The sequence below is a fragment of the Temnothorax nylanderi genome, unplaced genomic scaffold, assembly GCF_030848795.1.
Source record: "Temnothorax nylanderi isolate EJ_2023f unplaced genomic scaffold, tnyl_v1.0 TNYL_tig0441_pilon, whole genome shotgun sequence".
Classification (NCBI taxonomy): domain Eukaryota; kingdom Metazoa; phylum Arthropoda; class Insecta; order Hymenoptera; family Formicidae; genus Temnothorax; species Temnothorax nylanderi.
Window position 1 is genome coordinate 36646 of NW_027249503.1, and position 22985 is coordinate 59630.

General features: G+C 42.1%; 1 protein-coding gene across 1 annotated transcript; it reads left to right on the top strand.

The window, feature by feature from the left end:
* Window positions 1–616: 616 nt before the first annotated feature.
* Window positions 617–11577, top strand: LOC139782807 (uncharacterized). The gene is made up of 3 exons (XM_071721889.1): window positions 617–835; window positions 7830–9941; window positions 11281–11577. Exons 1-3 carry the CDS (start codon window positions 617–619, stop codon window positions 11575–11577), a joined length of 2628 nt encoding a protein of 875 aa, XP_071577990.1.
* The last annotated feature ends 11408 nt before the right edge of the window (window positions 11578–22985 follow it).

A 22985-nucleotide genomic window follows, 5' to 3' on the forward strand; every position in this document is an offset into this window, starting at 1 on the left:
CAGCACGACACTTATTGTTAGTGAAAATGTGTCGTGCTGATTATTTTTCGCAGTTCTAACGGTTGTTTTCAACAATTATATAAAAGTTCTATGCTTTAGAATCAATTTTACAAATAGTTCTGACTGTTACGGGAAATATGAAAAATTGGGAATTATACATAATGGTAGACCAATATGCATGATTCTCAATTTGTTCGAACCTACTGCCTCCACGCATACACTTTCCACGCGAAACGAGGTGCCACATGGGTTTACAACTTTCCACGCGTGGACAGTCCACACATTTACTTTAAAGGCACACTATGTGTCTAGTTTAATAATAGTGGAGCCCCCTGCAGGGGGGCGGAACCTACTGCCTCCACGCCTACACTTTCCGCGCGAAATGAGGTGCCACATGGGTTTACAACTTTCCACGCGTGGACAGTCCACGTATGTACTTTAAAGGCACACTATGTGTCTATATTAATAATAGTGGAGCCCCCCGCAGGGGGGCGAAACCTACTGCCTCCACGCATACACTTTTCACGCGTGGAAAGTTGTAAACTTCGAAAATACCGAGACCATAGTGCAGTCATCGGATCCGTTCCAGCGACCTTTGGATCAAATCGATCCTAAGATGATAAAGGATTTCCTCGCGGACGAGAAAGATGTGCCATCGAAAAAGGACAAGGTCAAGAACATCATGAACGACGATTCATGGTACGTGGTGGAGAAGATGAACGTGAATCGGGAGCAGGTGAACGAACCCGAAATGCCGACGAAGCCGTTGCCTCCTAAAGTGACTTCTGAAGTGTACAATTCGGCGAGGTGTATGATAAAGATCATGAGTGAGAATGTAAGCAGTAGGAATAAACCTTATTTATGTGTTACATACATAAATAATTTTATAATACTTAAGAAATATCACATATACATATTACAGAAAAAAATATATGTTATCAATAACAATTATATATTTAATAATAAAATTTATATTTCGGCGCTAACATAAAAAATAAGATGTGGACTAATATTGGTTTTTGTGTTCACAGCATTTCTTTTCTTTTTGAGATTATCGTACTCATACCAGTGAGCTCCAGATCGCGCATACGTGACATAATACTCGTTATCAGCATTACCGCTAGAAGATTTTATGTAATGTACTATACCAACTAAAATGTATTTTTTCGAATTTAACACGATACTTGTAGCGACTGTTTCAAGACAATGTGTGATTATTTTGTCTTGTTTAACGTATCGCTCGTCCGTAAATATCGAAGTATCGATAAATAAATGTGGACCATACTCAACGTTTTCCACGACGGTATCTAAACATTTTCTACATTTTGTTGTAACCGCCAAAGCGTTGTCGATTGCTTCTTGCATATATTGTAATCCCTTGTAGAGAAGTATGTCTACATTTATGTTTAATTCCGCAATCTGTTTTGTTTGTGAGGAGCCACAGGAACATACGATGGTTTTTTGACAACTCGGTGTATCAGTAAATAAATAACTAATTAAATGTGCGACATTGCAATCGGCATTTAATTTAGAAATCCTACGTGTATAAATAGTTAAAGCGTCACTAAAAAGCGAAAGATCTAATAAGATTTTAGCTCTTTCTTTGTAGTGATTTGTCGTTATTTTTCCAGCATGTAATATTGACATGGCTAGATTTATAGTAGGATTTTCCGAAAACTTTATTTTATCCTCGTAGGACTTTATACTTGCAATGCCGCTTGCGACTAGATGAACTACCGCATCGAACGCACAAGTTTGGCAAATGGTTATGACTTTGCCATCCATAGTGACGGCTTTGCATACATTACCATTCCGTATGAGTGCTATGTTTTGGTTTCTCGCTAATTTGATGTAATCCCATTCCGAGCACTTATCTAACAAAAGTAAGATGGTTTACGTCGTTTTTTTGGAGTAGAATATTGCTCGTCCGGTGATTCGCGAACAAGGCCTCGCCAATTTTCGTTGATATTACAAGTTAATTGATCTTCATTATCGATAACGATGGTATCAGTCGTTGCACTATTTTTATCGTTTTCATTATTAATGATGGTATCAACCGTTACACTTATTTTATCGATGTCTTCTGTTATTACATTAATATTTTGTACCACGTCACAGTTAATTGTACTAGAATAAGAATAATCATCTATCGATCGATCTGTTTGCACTTCCGCGGAATTTGCAGAATAATTAAGCTCCACTTGATTCTGCTGTTCATCATTTACACTTAAAATATCTTTTTGATACGATGCCAATTTTATTCTTCCGTCAAGATAGTCAAGATGCTCGTGTACAAATTTGTCGGCTCTCATCGGCAATTGACCTTTAAATGCGCGATTTTTCAAATCCGCAAATGCCGCCTCAACGGAAGAAGAAGTGGCAATTTCATCGCCTATCTGAAAATGCGATCGCATTACGCCGCTCCAAAGTACTACATATGGAATTAAACGCGTTTTCATTATTTTTGCAAAATCGGGATTATAGCAAGCATTTATTGCTGTTCCCTCGGTACAATTAACTGCTAACCGGATGGCATTATTGTATATGTTGGAACTCCATTGAAACCAGTCGGAAGTATCCTGATTGATATATCTCATCGCGATCAGTATTCTCATTTATTTCATCCGATATTTCCGACATTTCAGGCGCGGGAACATTTTTAATTATGGTATTCAAATATTGTAAACGCAATTCAGACGGTAATTCCTAGCTCTCCGTTTTCATTGGAGCCAACATATTCGCTTAACGCTACTATAAGAATTGCTTCAAAAAATGTGCACAATTCTTCTAGAGAAGTCATTTTATACGCTTGACTTAGAGAACGTAAATAAAACTTACGGACGAGTAATTTATCTCTCTGTTTCAGACAATTCCATCTCGATATCATGGAAATAAAATGGCTTACATTCAATCTTATAAAACATGATGGAATCGTGTCATTAACACCGTGCAAAATATTAAAGCATTTCTTTAAATAATGTCGTAAATCAATGCATTTTGCAAATATTTCTGCAACAGCGATTAAAATCGCTTATCCAAAATCGCAAACGACCATGCGCGGAGCTTCGTTTCCTTTTGCTATTATCTTGCGTAAGAAATATGCAATATGCATTGATTTATGATCGGCTGATACCATCTGAAACACTGGAATACTTCCATCATTATCAACGTACATACAAATTGATATAAGAAAATAGGCGGTTCACAATTAGAGTATCGTTTTATAACACCTCCAGTAGCATCGATTGTCATAAAGCCTATTGAATTTTTTTTGCTTCTTGCTCTGTACAATAATTGCTGCTCGAGACTCCAATAAATAGAAAACAATTCTAATAATCCAATATTATGAATAGCGCCACAATATTTTCCCTGCTTCGAACTTTGTAATAGATTTAAGACAGGATTTGCGTATAAAAGTCCGTGCCGTTCTAATAACCTCTGCTCTTTTGCTTTTCGTAAAACAGCAGCGTTAGGAATAATTGATGGTTCGACGTCGCCAAAATTTTTTAGACGTTTAGCCTCCTGTCTACGAAATGTTATAGCATCCATTTTTCTTTCAATTAAAGTGCTAGTAACAATTTTACGACGTTTACCCCTTAATTGCCGTTTTGTTGTGTAAGAATGCTTTTCTTCTTCTATATTTAATACTACGAAATGTATCTTTACGTCGACATCATCGCGCGGTTTATGTATAATTTTACCTTTTATACTCGCGTTACATCCCATGTGCGAATTTCATAAAGGCTCAGTGCTGGCTTGGTACTGGTGCCAGAGTTACCAGTACTGGCTGACGATTCTGGGCCAGTACAAGCTAAGATCGGGGTCATTACTGGGGCAATGTCGGAATGATAACACGGGTCCCAGTCTTGGCGCCAACTTTGGCCCGACACAGAGTACTAGTACGGGGACAACACTGATTGCCAGTATTGGGCCAACTCTTGGCGCCAACTTTGGCCCGACACAGAGTACTAGTACGGGGATAACACTGATTGCCATATCATACTCGCGGCGTGTTGCTTTCGTGCCGCGGTCGTTACTTCCGGCGCCGCTCGAGCAAAAAGCTTTCTAAATCCCCTCGCGGCGTGTTGCTTTCGCGCGGTTGTTACCTCCGGCGCCGCTCGAGCGAGAATTTCTCCAAATCCAATTCGGTCTTTCGATACTCTTGGCAATGCTGTGTTCGTATAAGATACACGACGGTGGCGATCGACTACGAGCGCGAGCGAACGGGAAACGATGCTCCCCGCATCGACTTCGTCGTACGTGCCCCTTTCGTGTACGTATTCCACAAACGTTTTAAGCCCCTTGCACAATAGGCGATAGCGATAGCGATAGCGACATCGACAAAGTTGCCGACAAAGGTATAGCTTTGTCGGCAACCTTGTCGCTGTCGCTATCGCTATCGCTATCGCCTATTGTGCAAGGGGCTTTACACATTTGTACGGACCAAGCGAAAAGCGTTTGCACGTCCGTACGTATCGCTCGTGTCGCTCGGCTCGCCGAGCGCACCGCACCTCTTATAGTACCCAACCGGCCGGCCGAGCGATCGGCGACGCACGGTCTTACGCACGGTCGCTTACGGGCGCTGGAGGCGAAATATCGAGACCATCGGGACTTGACCGCTGAGAGCGACGACGACGGCATGAACGCGGTCGTTACCTCCGGCGTGGGCTCTAGCGAAAAGTCCCCTCGCGGCGTGTTGCTTTTGCGCGGTTGTTACCTCCGGCGCCGCCCGAGCGAAAAGTTTCTAAGTCGACCCAATACATGCCCAGTACTGAGCCGACTCTCGGCCGTAGATCAATATAATTTCTGGCCTTATACACGGTCAGTACTGAGACGAGACTCGGCTCAGAACAGAATATGGTTGCATGGGGGTACTGGCACAATACTGATCTAGCGGTTTATCCGTACTGGGGCAGCACCACCCATCAAGTCTTGGCAGCCAATATTGTGCCACTTCTGGGCCATGCGGACAACTCTGGCAGAAGTCCGACATTCGCACATGGGATTCTTTGCAAATGCCGTGAATACCGATATAATACTTCGCGGAGCTCGACTCGTGAACATCGTGTTTTTTAAATGCTATTGTACAACGAAATTTTTGTTGCTGCCACGCTTTTTCAGCTATAACATCAGTCTAACCGCTCTGCAGTACGTATTTATATCGTCTTCCGTAGAGCTTTCGAAGAGGCATAATCGTTTTCCACTGTTCGGCCGATATGATTAAATCGAATTCTTTTGAAAGCGCATTAATCGAGTCATTTTTGACAGTCTCAATCGAGCAGGAGGATATATTGTGGGAGACTTCTCCGTCATCTATCTTAATATTGAAAGCCTTAAGAATTTTATCCTTGTAGCCGTTCCTGTTTTCGTTAATCAGCACGTATATGTGTTTTGGTGTTATATAGGAATTAGATTGCTTCATTTTCTCCGAAATTATACGATATATTTCGGCCGATGGTGGATAAGGTCTACCACAATCTTTTATTGTTCGGCAATCCGTATCCAATAGAATCTCTAATAATTTTGCCTTATCGTACATCTTGCCGTTTAAATAGTAAGATAGAATTACGCTATAACAAAAAGATACAAAAGAATACAATAAAGAAATACAAAAATATATTTTATGAATTTTGCGAACACTGTTTTAATATCCTAACTGTTTCATTTCTTATTTCTTACTTCCTGGAAATATTTGAATAAAAAGTCATGTATATTTACATCTTAATAATTTGGCATCAATTTTATAATCAAAATCGTGGTTTGCCCAGGGATGGTCACAATTAATAGGCAGTCTCCTGAACCTTCGCACTGCAGTTATGATCTGTACTGTACCACTATCAATTTCCTTATTTTCTTCTTTCGTTATACTATGTGTCGCTGCGTTATTCACTAAACTCTTGTCTTCACGATTCAAACGACTCGTTAGAAATGACGATTCACTAGAACAGCTCGTCTTATATACCCCTCTCCGTAGAGACTTTTAGATTTCAATTTTTAGTTGCTAAATTTTGATAGGTGCGGTTTTGTCCTTTCATCGGTGTGCACGTGTATCCTCGCGTATATCGAAAAACACGGTGACAAAAGACTGTCGGCGTAGCGCGCTTATCTCACAGGACACCGCGCTACCCGAAAAACAACGCGCACTTGGAGTTACGTCGGCAAATCCTTTGTAATTTCAAGAAAGGGTACACCGCGTTTTTTTTTTAAAACCGCGAGTGTACATGTGCACACGAATGAAAATTTTCACTAAGGCTGGATTCCGTTTAGACGCTTACACGCTTTAAGCGCTTATGAGCATCGCTTCATCCTTGTTGTTCACTAAAAGTTAAACAAGGATGAAGCGATGTTCATAAACGCTTAAAGCGAGTAAGGGCTCAGACACAATGACAAAAATAAGGAATAAGATAAAGGAATAAGGAATAAGGGAATGTCGCATCTCACTTCAGTACACGTACATTAAAGTGAGATGCAACATGCCTTATTTCTTATTCCTTTATTTTATTCCTTATTTTTCTCATTGTGTCTGAGCCCTAAGCGTCTAAACCGAAACCAGCCTAAGTGTCGTCCTGGATGTAAATGTTAAAAATTGTTTTAAAAATATTTAATTACCGTAACTATTTGTAAAAATGGTCCTAAAGCATAAAACTCTTGTAGAACTGTCGAAAACAACCGTTAGAACTGCGGAAAATCATCAGCACGACACATTTTCACTAACAATAAGTGTCGTGCTGGACGTAAATGTTAAAAATTGTTTAAAAAATGGTAAATGGTCTGAACTATTTGTAAAAATGATGCTAAAGTATAGAACTCTTGTAGAACTGTCGAAAATAATCGCTAGAACTGCGGAAAATCATCAGCACATTTCACTAAGTGTCGTGCTGGACGTAACTGTTAAAAATTGTTTAAAAAATAGTTAATTACCGGAACTCTTTTTAAAACTAATTCTAAAGCATAGAACTCTTGTAAAACTATCGAAAACAATCGTTAGAACTGCGGAAAATCATCAGCACGACACATTTTCACTTTTAGTGTTGTGCTAGGCGTAACTGTTAAAAATTATTTAAAAAATAGTAAATGGTCGGAACTATTTGTAAAAATGATGCTAAAGCATAGAACTCTTGTAGAACTATCGAAAACAACCGTTAGAACTACCAAAAATCATCAGCACGACACATTTTAACTAACAAGTGTCGTGCTGGACGTAACTGTTAAAAATTGTTTAAAAAATAGTTAATTACCGGAACTCTTTTTAAAACTAATTCTAAAGCATAGAACTCTTGTAAAACTATCGAAAACAATCGTTAGAACTTCGGAAAATTATCAGCACGACACATTTTCACTTTTAGTGTCGTGCTGGGCGTAACTGTTAAAAATTATTTAAAAAATAGTAAATGGCCGGAACTATTTGTAAAAATGATCCTAAAGCATAGAACTCTTGTAGAACTATCGAAAACAACCGTTAGAACTGCGGAAAATCATCAGTACGACACATTTTCTAAGTGTCGTGCTGGGCGCGGATATAAAAAATTGTTAAAAATTGTTAATTGGTGGAATATCGATCTGAAATTGTATACATATGTGAAACTCGAACAGAACTTTCGGGAACTCTTGTCAAAACTGATAATATTCAACGCGTTTTGATACTTTAGAGGAGAGGGTGTCGTGCTAGATTCGCGAAATTAGCACGACATTTTTTCAATTTCGATTTTTTAATATAAGAAATGCGGAACTCTGTTTAATTTTTATCAGGAACTGTAGAACTATGAAAAGTGCTACTGGAACTTTTAGTATTTTTTTGAAATTTAAAGAATGTCGTGCCAACTTCACAGACACTCGCTACCGCTCGTATCCGCGTGCGCGATCGGTTCGGGGTAGAGCACATTGCGCGAGCGCTTGTCGACCAAGGCACCGAATCGTCCCTCGTCTCGGAATCGCTGGTACAGCGGCTGAAACTGCTCCGCTCGCCTACCTCGGTCGCGGTGTTCGGCGTCGGCGGGAAGCGTACGGGTCGCGCTCGAGGCCGCGTGGCCTTGGATATCTCGCCTCGAGACGGCGGGCCGTCCATTTTGGTGTTGGCCTTAATTCTACCTCGGCTCACTTTCTACGGCGGCGGGGTCTCTGCGACGTGGCCGCATCTCCACGGGCTAGAGCTTGCCGACCCTGACTTTTCAGCCTCGGATCCGGTGGAAATGCTTCTTGGAGCTGACGTCTTTGCCGCGATTCTCCAACCGGGATTGCTAAAGGACGAACCTCTCGAGCCTGTCGCCCAACAAACGACTCTGGGATGGATTATCTCGGGCGCCGCCGGGACGGAGGCCCGCGCTCCGAGATCGACGACTCTGCAATGCCACATCAAGGAAGATCTCTCCACCATCGTGAAGAGATTCTGGCAGCAGGAGGAGCTGCCGGCCGGCGCACCCGCGCTTACGCCGGAAGACCGTGAGTGCGAGCGTTTCTTCTGCCTCACACATTCCCGGACCGCGGACGGTCGTTACATGGTGAGACTCCCGGTCGTGGACCCGTTGCCCGATCTTCGGGGAACGCGCAGCGCGGCTTTACGAGCACTGGCCCACATGGAGAAACGATTCGCCCGAGATGACAAATTGAAGCAGCTGTACGTCGAGTTCATGCGGCAGTACGAGGAGCTTGGACATATGACTCCGGTGGCTCCGGAGGACAAAACGAAGAGTCGTGTGAGCTACCTTCCACACCACGGCGTGATGCGCGAGGCGAGCACCTCGACGAAGCTGCGCGTCGTGTTCAACGGCTCGACGTCATTACCCTCTGGCGACTCGCTCAATAAGTGCTTGCGTGTGGGACCAAACCTCCTGCCTAATCTCGCCGATGTGCTGTTGCGCTGGCGCCGCTGGCGCTACGTCCTGGCAACAGACATGGAAAAAATGTACCGCCAGATCCTAGTCGATCCCGAGGACCGCGACCTGCAGCGAATTTTTTGGCGGTATAAGATAGAAGACGAGATACTGGAGTATCTCCTCAACACGGTGACTTACGGTCTGACGTGTGCACCGTTCTTAGCGATGCGTTCCGTGAAACAGCTTGCCGAGGACGAGAAGGAACGCTTCCCCCTGGCAGCGATCGCCCTACTGGTTGACCGCTACATGGACGATGTACTCTCGGGCGCAAATATTTTGGAAAAGGCTCTGGCTCTCCGGCAGCAACTCTCGGAGCTCTGCATGGCGGGCGGCTTTCCCCTCCGCAAATGGTCTGCCAACGAGGAGGCTTTGCTGACGGACGTTACCGCCGAGCACAGGATGCAGCGCGAGCTCCGCTCTTGGCGACCTCAGGAGTCGCATGCCACTCTCGGACTTCAGTGGCATCCCTGCGTCGACAGCTTCTCATTTTCTACGAAGACGAGCCTCGTTACGTCCTTCACAAAGAGGTCGGTGCTGTCTCTCACCGCCCGGGTTTTCGACCCGCTCGGTTGGCTGGCGCCGGTGGTGGTGAGTGCTAAGATCTTGTTTCAGGCTACTTGGCTAAGGGGACTGGACTGGGATGATCCCTTGAGCGAGACGGACGCCCAGTATTGGAGGACCTACCAGGCGGAGCTCCCTTTGCTGGAGGAATTTCGCGTCCCTCGTAGAATCTATCCAGACGCCAGGGGACTCGGCGTCGAGCTTCATGGCTTTGCCGATGCCTCCGAGAAAGCCTATGCCGCCGTGATTTACTTGCGAGCCCAGGCGCAGGACGGATCCTGGCTTGTTACCTTGCTCGCGGCGAAGACCAAGGTCGCTCCTCTCAAAATCGTGGCTCTACCTCGACTTGAGCTCGACGCAGCGGCGCTGCTCGCTCGGCTTGCTGCCCACACGAAGGTCACGCTCGAACTGCCCGAGGCGCCTCTTAATCTCTGGTCGGACGCCATGGTGGCCCTGGGCTGGATCCGAGGTCACCCTACGCGATGGAAGACCTATGTGGCCAATAGAGTATCAGCAATTTAAACGGCGGTACCGGAAGCGCTGTGGCATCATGTGCCTGGTCGGGACAATCCAGCGGACTGTGCCTCGCGAGGTATCTCTCCTGGCGAGTTAGTGAATCATCCTCTCTGGTGGAACGGCCCGCCTTGGCTCAAGGAGGACTCTGCAGCGTGGCCCGCTACCGGAGCCGTGTCGGAGACGGAGGAGCTGCCCGAAGAGCGAGTGCGAGTCCACGCGGTGATGCCGGCCGAAACTCCCGTCGAGGAGCCCGAGGAACTGCTCCGATTCTCCTCGCTTCAACGCCTGTTACGAGTGACAGCGTGGTGTCGCCGTTGGCTACGGTGGAGGGGCGGCCCGGGGACCGTACCAGCCGTCCCCGTACAGTACCGAGCTGACGTCCGAGGAGCTGGAGGAGGCTCGCCTTTCCTGGATCAGGCTTACGCAAGCGAACCACTTCGCCCGCGACTTAGCCACGTTCCGTCGGGGCTGCTCGCGATCGTTATCTAACTGCCTTGTCAAACTCAATCCTTTTTTAAACGCTCAAGGTCTCCTGCGCGTGGGCGCCAGGATAAAACACGCCGTCCTCTCCTACGATGAACGTCACCCAGTTATCCTGCCGGGTGCCTCGCACTTTACTCGACTGAGTGGAAGCTTGCCATCGAAGGACGATGCACGGAGGTGTCCAACTGACATTAGGCATGTGTCGGCAGCGCTACTGGATCCCACGAGGCCGAGCCCTGGTGAAACGCCTGATCCTCCGCTGCGTTACTTGCGCGCGTTGGCGGGCGGCAACTCCGCAGCAGCTAATGGGCAGTCTTCCACGCGAGAGAGTAAGCCCTGCCAGGCCCTTTCTACACACTGGCGTCGACTACGTCGGGCCAATTCTCCTAAGGACTTCTAAAGGTCGAGGGCAGCGAGCCTGCAAGGCCTTCGTCTCGGTGTTTGTCTGCCTCGTCACGCGTGCCGTGCATCTGGAAGTCGTATCCGACTACACCGCGGCAGCCTTCCTGGCGGCGCTGCGCCGATTCACGTCCCGTCGCGGACTGTGCAGCAGCCTCCACAGTGATTGCGGGACGAACTTTGTAGGAGCCGACAAGCAGCTACGCGCCCTTTTCGCTGCCAGCAACCCTGAAGGACGACAGATCGCTAGCCATCTAGCGGGCGACGGAATCAGGTGGCGATTCAACCCGCCATCCGCTCCTCATTTTGGGGGTCTCTGGGGGAGGCCGCCGTAAAATCTCTCAAGCCCCACCTTCGGCGGGTGCTGGGCGAGGCTACGTTGACTTACGAGGAGATGAGCACTCTCCTCGCTCAAATCGAAGCTTGTCTTAACTCTCGTCTTTTGCAGGCATTTTCCGACGATCCAGACGACCTGGCCGTGCTCACTCCAGGGCACTTTTTAGTAGGGTCCGCCCTGATTGCCGTGCCTGAACCGTCGCTGCTGGACGTGCCCGTTAACCGCCTCATCCGTTGGCAGCTGCTGCAGCAGATGCGGGATCATTTTTGGAAGCGATGGTCCCAGGAATACGGGCATTCGCTGGTGCACCGCCCCAAGTGGCAGAGCAAGGAACTTGACATTCAGCTCGGACGCCTCTGCCTCCTGCGGAACGAGACCACCCCGCCGACGAAGTGGCCATTGGCTTGAGTGGTCAAGGTCCATCCTGGAGAGGACGGCCGGGTGCGCGTGGTCACCGTCCGCACCGCGATAGGCAAGCTTACAAGGCCGATCGTTAAGCTCGTCCTTCTGCCTGCGAGCGACAGCGATCCACGGGAGAAAACAGAAGGATGACTTGGCATCTTTCTTACGAACGAATGCTGGGGCTCGAGGTCCCCCAGCATCTCCTAAACCTGTGCGCTAGATCTAGCGCCTTCTAATCGAGGCCTCCACTGCGAATTTTTTTTGCTCTCTTTGCGTCTAGAAATAATAAATTTGTACGCGATCGAAGATTGTCAACCCTATCTTACTCGCCGCTATAAATAAAATCAAATAAAATTGCGCTTTCTTGCGATCGCGGATTTCTTAAAGCAGCGCTACATATCTATTGCTCACGTAAATTCACTTCTCGGGATTTAATATTCGTAATAGACATATTCCCTTGAAGTTCTGAGAACGTTAAATCCTCGCACGCCTAATGTTGTGATCGCGATGTAAATACCCGCGCGCGCGATACTGGGTCAACGACCCGCTTGTACGGAATTCGCTCGCTGGGTACCGCAACCTTTTCGTCAGCTGCTCTGACGAGGCGGGCGGTATGTTTAAGATGGTCAAACGTTCCGATCCATATCGGAGTCGAAATAAGAACAGTATTTTGGCAGCGCCGGGAGACAAAAGTGTTTTCATCGCCGCGACTTTCAACGTGACGACCGAACGTACAAACAGTGGAGACAAAGCATTGCCGAGTTAATTGTTCGCACGCGTTCGCTTTGTCTCCACTGTTTATAACTTGACGACAACGAACATCTCGGGGACTTCTCCGGTAACACGAGCTAAGAGTCTCGAATTTGCGAGAAGCCATCGAGAGTTTAAAAGGACGCGCGCCCTCGGCGACGGGGCCAGTCGCTCTCTGCTTTCGAGTTGCTACTGTAAATAGTTAGAGTCGCTCGCTCTTTTTGTTCGTTGCTGCTACCGCGCGAACCGATACCCTGGCGAAAATTAAGAAGCTTTATAAAGCGTTGACAACCGTTCAATGAGGGTTTTTTGAGAGTTTATACGCTTTCAAACTTTATAAGAACGCTTACACAACGCCGTTGGATTTTGAACGCTTTCAGAACGCTTATAAAACGCTGTATATAACGTTTCATGAAAGTTCTGAAATGCTGAGGCAACGCTTTTCAGAGAACGCTCAGTAAACGCTGCGTGCAGAGAGTTTGCTGTCAGATTTTTCAAACGTTTAGCAAACGCTTTTCCCAACGCCGTAAGACAAGCGTTTTCAATCCGTTCAGCAAACGCTCTTCCGATGGCGAATTGTAGAGGCGCAGTGAACGATTTGTAAGGCGTTAACGCAAACGGCTTGGAGACGCCCAAGAAACGCTTTTCCCGACTCCGTAACACAAGCGTTTTCCCTCCGTTCAGCAAACGTTCTTCTAACAATACCGCTAGGCGGCGTATCTTTCTCGCATTTAAAATACATCCAGCCGCGTATATAAGCAGACCCCCTGCGAGGCGAAAAGCAGATTTTAACATTTAACGCTCTTTACGCCGTTTCTTCTAACGACAAGAGTAAACGCCCGTTAAGCTCAATAGAGGCTGCACGCAGTTTTCAATGATGAAAGCAAACGCTTTCGACTTATCAGGGCTGCGTTCGAAAACGTCACCCGAGTGCACACGAGTATACTCCCTTTTCTTTCTATCTCAGCGAGTTAGGAGAAGGGAGTATACCCGTGTGTACCCGGGTGACGTTTCCGAACGCAGCCTAAACGCTTAACAGAGGATCTCTAAATGTTTTAAAGAACTTTCAGCAAACGTCATACGTCATGTAAACACTGTGCAAACTCTCAAAAACGCTATATTCAAACGCCTTTCAAACGCTGCAGCGTTGCAATTTCCGCTCTACGAACTCTCTACTGACCGTTTCTAAACTCTCAAAGAACTTCCGCAAACGCTCATGTAAACATCAAACAAACGTTTATGAAACTTCTCATTTTCGCCAGGGTATCTCTTAGCGTTGCTTGCCTTTTCGATAGTCGATTTCTTATCATCTTGTAAATAGTTGTAATTAGTGAATAAACGTTTGTCCGTGAACTTTCTGCTTGTCTCATTGCAATTCGCGGTCGAGCCTTCTCTCGCATTCTCGGTTCGCTTACGAACATAGTACAACATTATTTTTTGAGGCAATATATATGTTCTCTCTGCAATTGGCGCTGTAATTTAAAGAGATATCATTTCTTTTTTGTAATTGTAATAATAGATCACTTGAAGCGCGACTCTTCTTTGATAAGGTAATGTAATTTTGTGATGGGTATCACTTGGGTTATAATTTTTTGGAAATAAAGATACTACTGCTTAGATTTTTTGAGATACAAAGATTACGTCTACCATTTGTTACTTAGGTTTTTTCGAGGTATAATACTACCACTTTGTTTTTTTCGAGGTAACATATACACAAAACAACATATACACTACTATACGTGTACTTGGCGCCTTTCTTTACCTTTTTTTAAAGATATTACTTACTCTAATAAATATACTTGGAATAATACTTTGATTTCACTTTTTTTTCATGCCATTATATTGATTTTTTTTGTGTTTTTTAAGTAAATATTTTTTTTATTTTTCTAATATTATTTATAAAATTATATTGCGTGAAATATACTTGGCGTTTTTTTACATTTTTAATGTCTTTTTTTGGTGGATTTTACGAATTTTTGTTAAGTATTTTTGTCACAGTAATAATATATACTTTGTAATTAATGTAATTATATTTGAAAACACATATATATAATGATATTGTACTAATAATATTGCAAAATAATTAGAAGAAAGTCCCCTATTATGAGATAGGGATCCTAATATGAGATGGCGGGGTTTTTTCATGGGATCAACAGATGGGGCCTATAAAGGGCCTTTTAGCTTAACATATCTCATATTAGGATCCTGTCTCATAATAGGGGACTTTCCTCTATATATATGTTTACTTTTCAATATTACTTTGTAATTATATGTGAAAGCACATATAATAATATCGTATTGATAATATAGCAAAATAATTAAAGAGGCTACGATACTTTTCCAAGTGTAATATTTAATTTCATATGCAGCGTGCTTATCATTGCGCGCGCTTTCGCTCTTTTTCATCTATAGAGTGTGAGGCTGATATTTTATGTGTTGTACGACAAATTTTTTAAGCATCGCTCTTTTACTTCCTCTTTATTGGTAATTTGTACAATAACGCGGGAAACTACAACGTCTTGTGGGTGGTATATATATATATATATATATATATATAAATCTCTTAAGTGAAATAAAAAATACTCACATTCAGAATAACTATTTTCGGGATTTTTTACAAGCGACAGCAGAAACGTCGATCTGCATATTGCACGTAGCAAGACGCATAAGACGCGGTAAAGAATTGTCGCTTAAACAAGAACGTTTTTCATTTTTGATAAGTTTCATTTTTGAGAAAGAAGTCTCACACAAATATGTAGATCCGAACATAGAATAAATTCGGAGTCCAAAATCTCGAAGCTTGGGGTAGGATGATTTCGATAAAATTTTATAAAAATCTGCACCGGTTTCTTTAACCGTTTTAAAAGAAATATTATTTTGCAGATCACATAATTCATCCTGTAAATTAAGATGCTGTTCTTCGATTGGCGCTGTAAGAGGATTCTCAAAAAGAATTAATTCTGTTCGAAGTTTTTCGAAGCAGGTGAAACGCGTATCGAATTCTTCTATAACAGAATCTACGAAATGGATGTTTTCCTTGAAATTACAGCTACTGCCATGTTCTTCGAGAAGAATCTGGCAAGAAGGAAAGAAATGGAAAATGTTATTATTTAAATGAGATTTGAATAACTGTAATTTCCTTCGGAAAGAATCAACATGACTAACTAATTGGGAAATATTTTGATTTGGTTTTTGCAGCTTTAAATTGAGAAGCCTAAGTTGATTAGTCATGTCAGTAATAAAGGCAAGTTCGGAAAGAAATGTTATATCTTCTAAAACAGATATATATTCCTGAAATTTTGGATTGTTTATTTCTTGCAAGAAAAGGAGGATCTCTTTTCTTATTGCAAAAAATATTTCCAAACATTTTGCAGCACTAAGCCAACGTACTGAACAATAAAGTGGGACATCTGTGTGGACAGCATTATGTTCTTGGAGAAATAATTGAAATTTTCGATGACTGAGGAACATGTGTCCACCTTTAATTATATTAATGATTTTAGTAACAGTCTCCATAGCTGTTGACAATTTGATAACTTTGCCGCTTAGTGCTTCCTGATGAATTATACAATGTATAATAGGGATATTAAAATTTCGCTGCTTTAATTGGCCGGCGAATCCTATTTTTGAACCTACCATAGCTTTTGCGCCGTCAGTCGTAATCGAAAAACATTTATTGAAGTCTACGTCAAACTTTTTAAGCGAGTCTTCGACTGCTAAACAAATATCAAGTCCGGTTGTTGTATCATGTAACGAGACAAAATCTAAGAGCTCCTCGACACATGAGAAATCGTCTTGCACGATTCGAATAAAAATACTCAACTGACTCGTATGTCGGATATCGGTGCTCTCATCCAAACACAAAGAAAAATACATACAGGACTTTAAAAGATTTTTTAATTTTTCTTCTATAGAATTACTGAAATCAGTAATTCTCGAAGTAATAGTTTTTGCACTGAGGGGAATACGCATTGCTTCGTCAAGCGTCAAGGAATTACCGAAAGCTTTCACTGCTTCGATGATACAGTTTTTCACGAAAGTACCTTCGGTAAATGGCTTCGAATTTTGTGCTATAAGCAAAGAAATAGCATAAGAGGCTAGTAGGGATTTTTGAGAGGAAGATTTAGAAGAAGATATTGCACCTTCTTCAAAAAATAACCATTCTTGATAAACTAATTTCAATCCTTCAATAATACTTAACTTTTCTGAATGTGAGTAATTCGAGTAATCGACTGAATGACTATTTATGAAATGCCTCTCTACTGTAAATTGATGACGGTGACTGTTACGTGTGCGCGAGAGAGTTTAATCCAACGCAACCGGCGCGATCACGCATTCAGAAAAGTTAAGTATTATTGAAGGATTGAAATTAGTTTATCAAGAATGGTTATTTTTTGAAGAAGGTGCAATATCTTCTTCTAAATCTTCCTCTCAAAAATCCCTACTAGCCTCTTATGCTATTTCTTTGCTTATAGCACAAAATTCGAAGCCATTTACCGAAGGTACTTTCGTGAAAAACTGTATCATCGAAGCAGTGAAAGCTTTCGGTAATTCCTTGACGCTTGACGAAGCAATGCGTATTCCCCTCAGTGCAAAAACTATTACTTTGAGAATTACTGATTTCAGTAATTCTATAGAAGAAAAATTAAAAAATCTTTTAAAGTCCTGTATGTATTTTTCTTTGTGTTTGGATGAGAGCACCGATATCCGACATACGAGTCAGTTGAGTATTTTTATTCGAATCGTGCAAGACGATTTCTCATGTGTCGAGGAGCTCTTAGATTTTGTCTCGTTACATGATACAACAACCGGACTTGATATTTGTTTAGCAGTCGAAGACTCGCTTAAAAAGTTTGACGTAGACTTCAATAAATGTTTTTCGATTACGACTGACGGCGCAAAAGCTATGGTAGGTTCAAAAATAGGATTCGCCGGCCAATTAAAGCAGCGAAATTTTAATATCCCTATTATACATTGTATAATTCATCAGGAAGCACTAAGCGGCAAAGTTATCAAATTGTCAACAGCTATGGAGACTGTTACTAAAATCATTAATATAATTAAAGGTGGACACATGTTCCTCAGTCATCAAAAATTTCAATTATTTCTCCAAGAACATAATGCTGTCCACACAGATGTCCCACTTTATTGTTCAGTACGTTGGCTTAGTGCTGCAAAATGTTTGGAAATATTTTTTGCAATAAGAAAAGAGATCCTCCTTTTCTTGCAAGAAATAAACAATCCAAAATTTCAGGAATATATATCTGTTTTAGAAGATATAACATTTCTTTCCGAACTTGCCTTTATTACTGACATGACTAATCAACTTAGGCTTCTCAATTTAAAGCTGCAAAAACCAAATCAAAATATTTCCCAATTAGTTAGTCATGTTGATTCTTTCCGAAGGAAATTACAGTTATTCAAATCTCATTTAAATAATAACATTTTCCATTTCTTTCCTTCTTGCCAGATTCTTCTCGAAGAACATGGCAGTAGCTGTAATTTCAAGGAAAACATCCATTTCGTAGATTCTGTTATAGAAGAATTCGATACGCGTTTCACCTGCTTCGAAAAACTTCGAACAGAATTAATTCTTTTTGAGAATCCTCTTACAGCGCCAATCGAAGAACAGCATCTTAATTTACAGGATGAATTATGTGATCTGCAAAATAATATTTCTTTTAAAACGGTTAAAGAAACCGGTGCAGATTTTTATAAAATTTTATCGAAATCATCCTACCCCAAGCTTCGAGATTTTGGACTCCGAATTTATTCTATGTTCGGATCTACATATTTGTGTGAGACTTCTTTCTCAAAAATGAAACTTATCAAAAATGAAAAACGTTCTTGTTTAAGCGACAATTCTTTACCGCGTCTTATGCGTCTTGCTACGTGCAATATGCAGATCGACGTTTCTGCTGTCGCTTGTAAAAAATCCCGAAAATAGTTATTCTGAATGTGAGTATTTTTTATTTCACTTAAGAGATTTATATATAAATATATATATATATAAATATATATATATATAATAAATATATATATATATATATATATATATATATATATACACATATAATTCTGCTTCTTCATTAATTAAAGTTCCAATTAATTAAATTTATGAAAGGGTTGTCTGTCTTCAGTGGATTAGGCCTACAGGGGATACCACTTAAAAAAAACGCGTCAATAATAGTACCCCATGGGTGATGCGGAAAACTATTCGCGGGGTGCCGGTACGGTGATGCGGTCGCGAAACGGCACGGTCCTGAGCCTCGCGAAGCTCGTAGGCTGCGCGCGGGACGTCGCGGTAAGAGGAGAGCGGGAGGCGGAGTCAAATGAAAATCGGCCGAAATGTGCATTTCTTGCCGAGCTCTGATTTATACCTTCCTCTGTTCCGTTCTTTCGTGGTAATTCCCTAACAATTTGTTCAAGATCGCTTGCACTAATTGGCTCAAAATTTTCCATAATTCCTTTATTCTCAATTACATAAATAGATCCCCTACTTGTGCTTTTTATCTCCTTATTACTAATAGATTTCACAATATTATTAATACTTTTTACGTAATATATATTAAATTTATCAGCTATATTGCATTCTTCTATGTCTTCTAATATTTCAAAATCTACATTATCAATGTTCTCTGAACCCCTTTGCTCACCCTTAATTAATTCTTTTAAAGTTTTCCACATCTTTGTAGGATTACTCCTATTATTATCATCTATCATATTCTCATAAAATTCCTTCTTTTTTGCCCGGATAAGTTTAACTACTGCATTTCTTTCATTCTTGAAAAATTCCCAGTCCTGCTCCTTACCTGAGCTTATTGCTCTACTGTGAGCCTCACCCCTTCTAACTGATGCCATTCTTATTTCATCTGAATACCACTTTTTCCCTTCCCATACTTTTGGAATTTTAAACTTTTTCTTAGGTACTATAGTATCCAATACACTTACTAAACTGTTAACAAATCTTTCAGCCCTAATACTTATATCTAGCCCTTGACCTTGCTCAGTTCTTTCTTCCATTATTCTAAGAAAATCATCTACATTTTTACTATAGTCCCTGCCTCTAAATTCTTTATATTTATTACTCTTTTTATTCATATTAAATTCTACTTTTAGCCATGCATGGTCCGTTATTTTAGGTTTCTCATTTACTTGCACCTTTACTTCCTTATTCGAAAAAATTAAATCTATCATTGTTCGACTATCTTTTGTAACTCTCGTTGGACAATCAACGTATTGCCTCATCCCTAGGTTTTGCATTACCGTTAATAATTTCTTTATATAAAATGAATCTACCATTATATCTATATTAAAGTCCTCTATCACTATACAGTCATACTTTATTATTAAATCTTCAACCGTATCTTCCAAAAATCTCACGAAATCGCCATTTGACGCACTCGGCGAATGATACACTACTGCTATCATACCTTTATACAAATTCTCTCTCATTTCTACCACCACGCACCAACAGTTTGACACTATCTTTTTCTTATCAACTATTCTAAATTTAATATCATCCCTAACATATAACAGTACTCTTCCTGTGTTTCTATTTTCAGCATCACATCTAACTATACTATACCCCGGTAGGGCGGCAGTGTGGTCTAGTGGTAGAGCGCCAGACTCGTAATCTGAGGAACCAGGTTCGAGTCCACTAGAGCCATGTAGTATGGAAAAAGTTTTTTTCCGAAGAAACTGCGCCCTTCGTGCAAGATAGGATCTTGTGCGGAAAAACTGGGCTCCGTCTTTCGGAAGAGACGTTAAACCGTTGGTCCAAAGGAAAGGTATGAGTGGGATAAGGTTGGGTACGTCCCTTCAAAAACGCCGTAAGATACTAGACTGTGAACCCTACGGGGATATACAGTAAATAATAGTTTTACTATACCCCGGTACATTAACCTCACTATCCTTAATTTCTACAGTCAATCTAGTCTCGGATAACGCTAGAATCGCAGGATTCACTCTCTTCATAATCTGATGTTGAATTTCATCCTTATGCGCCAAGAAGCTTTGTGCATTCGTATACCAGAGTAATTCCGCTTCTTCCCGTTGCTATTTTGCATCTTCCCAGCCGGCTCTTTTTTTCTCTTCCTCCAATACTTTCTTAAATGTCGGACATTCCGAATCCAGCGCCTCGTGTTCAACATTTATCTTCAAGTTGTACGTCTGATTCTTATAGGTACAGTTTACACACCTCTTCTTTGCCGTCGTACATTCATTCGCCTTATGATTTCCTGCACATTTATAGCATGTTTCCTGTCTCGTGCAATTCTTGGCAATATGGTAATAGCCCCAGCATTTAAAACATCTTCTAACACTAATATAATTAAATATAGGACACTTTTGCCATCCTAAATTTATTTTTTCTCTGTTTATTAGTGATTTATGAGTGCTTTTATCCACTTCAATTATTACGGATCCTTGCTCAATATCCTTATTTTTTCCTTTTAATATTTTCTTCACTAAGTGCATACAGAATTCTTCGCCAATTCTATTCTGCTTCTTGATTGTATCTATTAATTCATCATCTTCCATTTTCATTTCCTCTCCACCAACATTAATTATTTTAATCTTAGGTTTCCTCTTCTGTGGCTCAGAGACCTTGACCTCCTCACCCATTGTCGCTTGTACCATCGCCTTTAGCTTTTCCTTCTCTTCTTCCGTCTCACATCCTAAGATCACTGTCCCTTTACCTCCTTTTCTTAATTTAGTAATTCCTATTTCCATCTTGGTTATATCAATTTTATATTTAATTATTTTCTTCGTAATTTCACTCCTTTTGGTTTTATAATTAAGATATTTTCCTCCTTCCTCTCTTTAATCACATCGCTATATTTTCTTGTCGCTCCACCTGATGGTCCATATGCCCCTTGCATCAACATTTTTCTCAATTCTTCTATTTCCTGTTTAATGCCTCCCATCTCCTCACGGACTATTTCTTTTATCATTGACTTGATCTCCTTTTTACATGCTGTCTCATCTTTTAATTCTTTCACTGTTCTTACAAGCCAATCTATTTTTCTATCAATATCCCCTGCTCCACTGCTACTTTATTCCCGCTGCTTGTCGCCGGACTCATTTTTGCAGGTCCCGTCGTTTCCGTTGTTCTTCCTGTCGATGCCGCTGCTTTATTTATATCAGCTACTTTATCACCATCACTAATAACGAACTTCTCGAATGGAAAAGCTTAGCACAGGACTTGCATGCGATCACCTCAGTTTTTATAGACTTCTTACATGCCGAGCATTGGTACTCGGCGTATTCCTCGTTCATTCTGCTAATATTGGCAGAGACAGTTAATTGACTCGTCACTTTCACACGTCACTTTTACACGTCAGCGTTTTGTGTTCGCCGCCGATGTCTACCTGTCGTACGAGGCTTTGATGACCTCTATACAAAATGCAATTCTCGTGCCTATGTATCAGCATATTCCGGCTAGATAACACTCATGGCTAACCCCGGTCTATGCAGATATTCTTCACACAACTTTTTAACACTCTCCCTCACTTCTAAACCAATCAAAAATTAACACTTTTACGGTGCGATGTTTCACACGTCTGCTTCTGCTGAGAGAGAGAGAGAGAGAGAGAGAGAGAGAGAGGGGGGGGGAGAGGGAGAGGGAGAGGGAGAGGGAGAGGGAGAGGGAGAGGGAGAGGGAGAGGGAGAGGGATATATATATAGAGAGAGAGAGAGAGCGCTATGATATATGATATGATATGATTTATTATGCACGAGCGTGGCTAAAGGGCAAATATACATAATTACACAGTGTATTGCACTAGCAACAGACTAGAGATGCAGTGAAACAAAACAAAACTGCAATATTGAATAGTACAAATAGTACAAATAGTATAAACTACAGTATAAAATAACGCACTTAAAACTAATACAACAAGTACGGAAATAAAACTAAGAACTAACGCACTTAAAACTAATAATAAAAAACGAAATTGAGGAAAAACAATACATCACCAATACCAATACATCACAGTTCACTAGCAAGCAGAAACTCCTTAAGAAGATTCTTGAAGGAAGGGAATGAAGAAGCCGAAGTGATATTACAAGGAAGAGAATGCCAGAAATAGATCGAGGAAAGATGAAAAGAGTTTCTGTAGGTAGTTGTTCTATGGGAAGGAACATGAAAAGTTTGTGATGCAAGGCGGTCAGATCTCCTCAACGATGGATCAAGTAAAGTGAAATGCTCACTCAGATAAGATGGAGAAGACATATGAAGTATACGAAACGTTTGGCAGCCGAGAAAATACAATCTTCTATTTTCAACTGGACTTCCGTTTCCGGTGCGATAGAGTGTGTCACGTAGCGGTTAGGCGAGTCATTTTCGGCAGTGAGTGAGAACGTGGGAGAGTGTTGGTGGAGGTGTGAGAGTGAGAGGGAGAGAGTGGAGGAGCGAAAGTGTGTGTGGAAGTGGAGGGAAGGTGCGAGTGAAAAGAATAGAGGCGAAAAAGGGTCGGAAAGCGTGCGGGAGAGCGGAGCGGATCGGGCAGGGAGCACGCGAAACACTAAGAGGGGAAGCGTCGAGTGGGAGGCGGACGTGGGCGAGGAGTGCGTGAAGTATAGACGGCGCGCTGGCCGGAGAGGGAGACGGGCCAGGGGTATAATATACAAAGAAGGGAATCGGCCTAGATAGAATGATCGGG

Bases quoted from the DNA above. Each gene is read 5' to 3' on its own strand.
- LOC139782807 (XM_071721889.1), top strand. From the start codon at position 617: ATGATAAAGGATTTCCTCGCGGACGAGAAAGATGTGCCATCGAAAAAG. The intron at 836-7,829 runs GTAAGCAGTAGG...CCAACTTCACAG, and splicing joins TAAAGATCATGAGTGAGAAT to ACACTCGCTACCGCTCGTAT. The intron at 9,942-11,280 runs GTATCAGCAATT...CGTCTTTTGCAG, and splicing joins AGACCTATGTGGCCAATAGA to GCATTTTCCGACGATCCAGA.